Genomic DNA, 8457 nt, shown 5'->3' with positions numbered 1-8457 from the left:
AGCAATTGGGATTATTTGCTTTTAGTTTTATTTTTTCTTCCATATTGTAAACAAAAGCCTTACTGCTGTTTGTTGTATATTTAAAAAAGGATTGATCTTGTATCCCAGCACAACCTTCTGAAATCTACTACATCATTCCCAGCGGAATATGTTCTCTCTCTCCATTTTTCTCTGTATCCACTGACACAACAATCTCTTGACCTGCCTTTATAAATGCCGTACTGACCTTGGTTTAGAGTAAGACGGGCTGCACACTGATTTGTATTGGTCAAATCCTGCCATCACAAACCCTCAGATCCCTGTGCACGTGGCAGATAGTACAGTTTTGGAATTGTGAATGTACTCTTGCTCGTCAAAGACTGTTTGTCACACTGTAACAATGTGTAGTTTGCCAGGCCTCTGTGTCTCAACTCTAATCCCCAGCATGTGGACATCTGTGCATCAATGGAGGCAGCACTGGAAAAACAGAAACAAGCTCCTGTGATGGGATTTATGAATGGAGTGCCTCTGCTTCAGAACTTTTTACTCAATAATATAATATAATATAATATAATATAATATAATATAATATAATATTAAACAATTAAGTCTTAAAAATATAAATTATAAACTCCCATTAAAAAAAAGTTAAAGTAAGTAAAATGTTTGCCCATATGGAATCAAATGCAAATATTTGCTCATTGAATCACGTTGAATGATGTTTAAAAAACATCCCAGAACGCACCTCATGAGGTTGGTTGAAAGAATTCCAGAGTGTAAAGCTCAATTGAAGTAGCTTAAATAAAATAAATAAACTTGAGTTGTTGAACATCTTTTGGTCACCTTACATTTGTGTTAATTTAAAGTTTTGATGACTTCACTATTTCACTAAAATGTAAAAATAGGTATTTAAGTGTGTCCGACTTTTGACAGGTAGTGTATAGGACATATACAATAGTGCCCACAAAAAAGGGAAGTTTGATGCATGGCTCTGTAGTTCTCACACTGAATAATAAACTGTAAAAAAAAAGTGTCAAAAGTCTAGTGACAGTCATGGGAGCAGACATGTGATTGCAGCAAGGCATTCTGGGTTCCTTCAGCTGTGTGGTTAGACTGGAATGTAAAGTGACATAAAACAGATGTAGAGTTTGCTGCTAACAGCTAGCTGGGTTAAGGAGGAGTTTTTGTTGTTGTTGTTGTTGTTGTTTTTTTGCTGTGTAACAACTGAACATTTGTCATGCTGGAGCTATTTCAATTTATAATAATACAATAATAATGTATTCAAATGAATACCTAATATTTCATGTTTAATCAGGTTAATATGATTGCATTGCAGTGTTTTGTGTTTATTTGAGCATTTGTTTGTAATGCTAATTCTTTGTTTATTGTACAAAATAATTTCACAACAATTTAACTATTCACACCGACAATATCAATATCAAAATTTTTTTTTAAGATATATAAGGTGTAATCATTAATGCTTTAGCAAAAAGACACACACACACACACACACACACACACACACATGGCTCTGATCAGGATCAGATGAATGATAAAAAAAAGTCTAAAGTTTTGTAACCATGAATGAGCAGGTGTGTATTACCAAAAAATGCTTCAATCATTTAATGTACCCGGGTCAGAGTCAATCCTTCCTTTTAGGTATTGCAGTTTAATATGTAATAATATCAAATTAATTCCAGTGAGCACCATGTTTTACCAAGAAATTCCAGTTAAATGAGGTACACAGTAAGTATCTGAAGTATCTTCTTTCTTGCTACACTGGGGGGGAAGTTTGTACATTTGGTGAAATTTATAGCAACTGTGTTCCTCAAACAATTTGTGCAAAACTGACGAATCAAATCTCAGTTTTTAAGATGAGTTGGATACATTTGGGACACAGTTTTTTTTTCAATAAACAAAAGCTGAATACATTCTTATAGTCTTCTCAGACTTGTCACCATGTCAGCAGGCTGTGCTGCTTTTGGCCTGTGATATTTATGGATTTGCTTGTATGTTTGTGAGTAATCTGCACATAGTATGAACAACTAACACTAGGGGACTTTCCTCGACATACATTTATATCTTAGTGCTGACCGCATGCCTATACAGTAGACATCATGGGACAATTTTCAAGTAGACCTCATGCAGTGACACACTGCACAGGGAACAGGTTGTTGACTAACAAGCGGAAGTGTTCATGACAAGCTAACGTGGCCTCAGGAGAACGAAGTTTAGCAAAAAGATTATTGATACTATCAAATCAATTGTGAGTTTGAAGTCATATGTCCTCTATTTATGCCAGCTAAAATACCAACTGAAATTGTGAGCTGATGAATGCACAGAAGGTTACAAACTCTAATAAGAAACTCTTAATCACATCCATCCATTTGCAGGAACCCAACAGATATTACCTGAAAAGCTGGATGTACTGTTTCTTTTGTTAGTGTGACTAAAACCATCTAGCCTGCTCAAATCAATGGAAAGAATTAAAAACCGCTATCAGTAAGCAATTCACAAGACTTTAGAGAGAATTTAAGCAGTTTTGGTATATAAAGGAAAAGCTACACCAAATGCATTATGTAAAACTAAAGGTTGTTTATGTAAAAATAATGGATGCATATAGGAACTTCTTGCTACTGCTTGCAAATTATATGCAACATTATATGCAAATAATTTCATATTATTTAAAGCTGAAAATAACACAAGGGATCCCTAAAATATTATTATAAATTCTCTTGTTAGTAGTGCTGGTTTTAGTAAATTTAATTTTTTATTTGAAATACAAATCTCTTTCCACGACCTTGGACACTATTCCCAACTTCCCACTTTTCCTAAAACTGTAACCTGACTCCTGACATCATCGCTTTGAGCTGGCGTTTGAACGATTCCAGATGAAGCGGGTCTTCATCCTTTTCCCGCAACAGGAGCAACTTCCTCAAAACTCCAGCATATAAAGGGGTCGTCCACTAACCCAGTTTCAAACCAGCATCCACCTTTTGTTCTGAACTTCTGGAAATCATCTAGGTAACTGAGTTTCCTCATTGCCACTCTGTTTTTCTTTTTAACTCCTCGTAAATGATTTGCATTGTTTATCTGTAAAGTGTTATAAAATGCTGTTTTAATACTTGTAAAAAAAAAAAAAAGTATGGAAATTCGAAACATTTGAAGTTGTGGGTGCAGCTTTGTTGCAATCACTTTCGCTTTCTTTTTATTCTTCGCGAAACCTTAAAAAAATAACTAAAAAAATCTATATAATAACACGGTAAATCTCTTCTTGCTCATTTCAGAAATCACAACTTAATCCTCATTTCTCTAAACTGACTAAATAAGTTTCACTGCGGGTCTCGTTTTTGTTTGTGGTTTACGGTCAACACGGTTGCAAGAGCACCGCGGGTGTGCTATAGTTTACAGTGTGGCTTTACACCTCTGACTAGGTCTGTTTGTCAGGGCATAATGCATACATTTGGTGGAATCACCCTGCTTGTGGTGGTGGTGTGGTGTGGACTAGCTCACACTCTGGAGAATCTCACACTGGATGAAGCATGGGAGAGCTGGAAACTCACCCACAAGAGGGAGTACAATGGCCTGGTGAGTAATAGCACATAAAGACAATACAATAATATTTGTTTCCTTAGGGTGCCAAAAGAGTTAATGAATTAGATTGGGTTAGTCTTTTCATGAAAAAGCCATCTGTTTCTCCCTTCTCTGGAAAAAAGAGGGGAAAGCTAGCTTGTATTTTTTAATGACTACATTGATTGGAATGTAACGGCTAAATCCCTTTCTAATAGGGCTGTGCTTTTACATGCGCAGCTCAATAAAGAAAAAAAAAAGAGAAGATCTTACAGCCTTAGGATCTGTTAGTTATTTTATAGAGTTTTAAGTATTATGTGCAAATTCCACCTAAATCCTCACTTAAAGGTGCCATGCATTAGAGTATAAATACATCTTAATTAAAGGAATAGTTCAACCAAAAAAAAAAAAAAAAAAATCTGCTGACATTTTACTCACCCATAGGCTGACAATTTACTCACCCATAGGCCATTCAAGATGTAGATGAGTTTGTTTGTTCATTGAAACAGATTTGGAGAAATTTAGCATTACATCACTTCCTCATCAATGGATCCTCTGCAGTGAATGGGTGCCGTCAGAATGAGTTTAAACAGCTGATAAAAACATCACAATAATCATCAAGTAATCTACATGACTTCAGTCTATCAATTAACTCTGTGTGAAGCAAAAAGCTGCATGTTTGTAATAAACAAATCCATTGAGACATTTTTAACTTCAAACAGTTGTTTCCGACTAAAATATGAATCCTCTTTTGATTATTATCATTTCCAGGGTCATGCAATGTATCATCAGCTGGTGGTTTGTATACAGTTTGGGAACCACTGGCCTACATCATTCAGTATCACTCATTGTTTGTGTCAAGTGTTTACATGTATGCTTTATGGTGGACAGGATGACGAGTCTATTCGACGGGCGATTTGGGAGAAGAACATGCTGTTTATTGAGGCCCATAACAGAGAGTACGAACTGGGGATTCATACCTATAATCTGGGCATGAACCATTTTGGAGATATGGTAAGTGCCATAATTCAATCTACTAATAATTTGCTGCTGTAGAATGTTTAACGCATTGTTTTTCAAACATTTGCCAGTCTAATATGTTGGAAAACAGCTGTATATGTGTGATCCTGCCACTTTAAGTTTAAGATGTCACAATCTTGCTAAACTTGTTTGCGGAGTAAACATGACAACAGGAATGTTCCAACAACAACATATGTATTATAAAGGAAACTAGATCCAAGTAACTTGATAACATTTTTGAGGGTTGATCAGCATGTTTATCTCTCTGCAGACACTAGAAGAAGTGGCAGAGAAAGTCATGGGACTTCAAATGCCCATGTACCGGGACCTAACTAACACATATGTGCCTTATGACACAGTGGAAAAGTTGCCCAAATCAATTGACTACCGTAAACTGGGATACGTCACTTCTGTCAAGAACCAAGTGAGGAAATATTTCAAAATATTTCAGTAATGTTGCTGTAATATTTCCTCATTCTGAGAAACTCTCACACGATCAACCCTATCCTCATGTGCTTTCACGCAAATTTCGACAGAATGAGGGTTACCATCTAACTTTAATCTATACCATCTAACTATCATTTGTTTTTTCAAGTCAACTATAGTTATCACTGTACTTAAGTGCCATTAAGTGGTCAAAAAGATTATTTCTCCACCAGTATATTAGGGTTTTAGTCTGTCTTCAGTGTTTTTTTTTTCTTTTGCTCACCTCAGGGTTCTTGCGGCTCATGCTGGGCCTTTAGCTCTGTTGGGGCTTTGGAAGGTCAGCTGAAGAAGACTAAAGGTCAGCTGGTAGACCTCAGTCCTCAGAACCTGGTGGACTGTGTGACTGACAACGATGGCTGTGGTGGAGGATATATGACAAATGCCTTCAGATACGTCAGAGACAACCAAGGCATTGATTCAGAGGAGAGCTACCCCTATGCCGGAATGGTAATAGTTAGCCTTATGCTAAATGGCTTAAAAGGCTAAACGTTTTTTTGCGTAACTAAACAAATGAAATAAAAAATAACTTTATCAATGTTATTTGGTTAAAATGCAAACAAAGACACCAATGATTTGATGACCAATGACAGTAATTTACAATACTTAGTAGTTCACATTTCGAAACTCTTCAAACAGTGAGCTCAACAGCAGTCTTTGTCAGTTAAACTGCAGACATTTTTCTATTGCTTTGGCACTAAATTCATTAAATGATTACATCTTTCAAGTTACACTGTTGTTGGTGTTATTTTAGGTCATTGTTTTATGAGTGACAAAGTTCTACTTTTACTACTCTAATGGAAGAATGACTTGATTTGAGACATGAAGTGTTTTGGTTGTTTTAGTACATTTTGGATGTGCCCAGCTGAAAGTTTTTAAGGAGATCTGTGTAAAGAATTTTGAAAATGGGAACTAAGTATTGAGAAATGTGTCCTAGAGATTGTTTAAAAAATTTTTGACGGTCATAATTTTTCATCTCACTACTGCCCCCTGCAGGACCAGCAGTGTGCCTATAACAGGTCAGCAAGAGCGGCCAGTTGTAAAGGGTATAAAGAGATTCCTCAGGGTAATGAGAGAGCACTGACTGCTGCCGTGGCAAAGGTGGGACCTGTATCAGTGGGTATAGATGCCATGCAGTCCACCTTCCTGTACTACAAAAGCGGTACTTGACATCACTTTTACATCTACGTAGTGTTTTGTTGTTGTTTTGCTGAAATGTTTATAGTGAAGGTCCCTAATAAGACTAAAATCTTGATCCCTGCTATGTTCAAAACCCATTTTTAGGTGTGTACTATGATCCCAACTGCAACAAGGACGATGTCAACCATGCTGTTCTAGCTGTTGGCTACGGAGCCACACCAAAAGGGAAAAAGTACTGGATTGTGAAGAACAGGTACGAAAAATTTGCTGGGAGCAGTGCACAGCATTGTTTAAAATAATGAATAAAAAATGGAATTAAAATGATTTATTTTAAATAAAAAACATAATGATTAAGATTAATAATTTAAAAAATATGATTAATTTAAAAAATGACATTTAAATTAAAAATATAAATATTTAATTTTTTAAAGAATAAATACATTTCGATGTTGTCAGAGTCAGCATGTATTAGTGTAAAATTCTCCTAATCCATCTGTTTTTTTTTGTTTCTGTTCCTGAAGTTGGGGTGAAGATTGGGGGAAGAAGGGGTACGTCCTGATGGCTCGTAACCGTAACAATGCATGTGGCATTGCCAGCCTGGCCAGTTTCCCTGTTATGTAAGAGCTGGAAGTAGGGAGCTCACAAGGGACCAAACTTGTCTGCTGCTGACCAATAACAAAAGGGACTCAATCACTATCAGTGTGCTCCAGCATTAAATAATGCTCTAAAAGATTAAGTGTATTTTCCTCTTGTGTCCTAGGTGTCTTGTTCTTAATCCTATCAAATTATGCAGTCAAAACTGTTTTGTGCAATATTTGAAATTCATAAGGGAAATTTTGATATTGTGTATACAGTCTGTTAAACTTGTTTTTTTTTTTATTCCCCTGGTGGGATCTGATCTTTGACACTTGTTTTATGATGTATTGATTATATAGATTATTAAGGGGTTTTTGTGACCATATTAAATAAAACTGTTAAACAGTTAATATTTGGGTAAAAGTATCTTAATGTCATTTTCATAAATGGTTTACTGCAATAAGTTTTAATGATGTAATGTTTATCACACTAACACAGTATGTTAATACCAAGTCAATATCACACCTCTGTATAGAAACGTTATATATAATAAATGACATTCAGAGAAAAAAATATCAATGCCAAACCACCTTTATTTCAAATTCAGAGAACATGGTATCTGTACGACATACCTGTGGGTATGAAGACTTAGATTTAGTTTTGTTGAGGTGGAAGAGAAAGCATCAGAGCCTTTATTTTGGGAAGCGGAAACCAAGAGAAGTCAAGAAAAGAAACATACTGAACTAAAAACTAAACCGTTTAAGTAGCCTCAGCTGTTTAAACAAAAATTATGATAGTTGTGTGTTCAGTGGTATGAAATCTTATGACCATAACTGAACCACTTCCCCGTTAACAGATGAATGACCCAGCTTTAAAACTTTTTTTTGTATCTTGTACCCACATTTCATACCCACATTCAACAACTGCTACTTAAAATATCTGAACTTTGACTTTATATCAAAATTACACTCAAAAACAAACAACTTTAGTATCTTGTAACCGCAAATATATGTTTTACAAATGCAATGTCAAGTGTTGATAAAAATTTAATTGATTTAGGTCTATATTATATATTTTATTATATATTTATATTACATATTTTCTTAATTTTGTGATGTCAAAATTACAAGAAAGTACACTGCAAATGTAAACATATGTAAAAAGAAACAAAGTGTGAGAAATAATTACTAAATGACACAATTACAAAAATGAAGATAATGAATAAAAACTTGAGCAGTTGAGCATTCATAAGCTATTAGTGTTAAAGAGATGCCTGTGACAAATACAATTTTTATTTATTTATTTCATATTTATTTTATTTCACATTTTTCCAACGGTAATTCAATCACATTTAAGTGTAGTTTGTCTATATATTACATTTATTATTTGTCTATTGATTACATTTCCTATTTATTATTGATTAAATAAGATTTTATTTCAGAAAGCTTTGCATGGCGTGAAATGTAATGTGACAGTAGCTATTTAAAATGGTAAATGCTGAACACTCCACTCTCAGTTCTACATACAGTTTGTTTGTGTACTTCCTGAATGATTGAAAGCTGCAGTAAATGTTCCACTGAGCTTTTGTTCCAAAATATAACCACAGACCACATCAATGTGACTGATGTATGTTCTGAAAACATCATATTCAGAATCCACAAAATTCTCTTTTCTGAGAGAAAAACGATA

The 8457-nt window shown here is 34.9% G+C and overlaps 1 protein-coding gene across 2 annotated transcripts; it reads left to right on the top strand.

The window, feature by feature from the left end:
* Nucleotides 1-2860: 2860 nt before the first annotated feature.
* On the top strand, nt 2861-7298 carry LOC107717769 (cathepsin K-like). 2 transcript variants are annotated; one of them, XM_016524611.1, is made up of 8 exons: nt 2861-3003; nt 3427-3567; nt 4441-4563; nt 4841-4993; nt 5284-5502; nt 6049-6214; nt 6337-6445; nt 6714-7298. In XM_016524611.1, exons 2-8 carry the CDS (start codon nt 3433-3435, stop codon nt 6811-6813), a joined length of 1005 nt encoding a protein of 334 aa, XP_016380097.1. In that variant the 5' UTR covers nt 2861-3003; nt 3427-3432; the 3' UTR covers nt 6814-7298. The 2 variants fall into 2 exon arrangements, with proteins under 2 accessions (XP_016380097.1, XP_016380098.1); XM_016524612.1 differs by having other exon boundaries at nt 3414-3567.
* The last annotated feature ends 1159 nt before the right edge of the window (nt 7299-8457 follow it).

The sequence above is a fragment of the Sinocyclocheilus rhinocerous genome, unplaced genomic scaffold, assembly GCF_001515625.1.
Source record: "Sinocyclocheilus rhinocerous isolate Xijiao unplaced genomic scaffold, SAMN03320098_v1.1 scaffold1204, whole genome shotgun sequence".
NCBI lineage: Eukaryota > Metazoa > Chordata > Actinopteri > Cypriniformes > Cyprinidae > Sinocyclocheilus > Sinocyclocheilus rhinocerous.
This window is presented reverse-complemented; position numbering and strand designations above follow the sequence as displayed.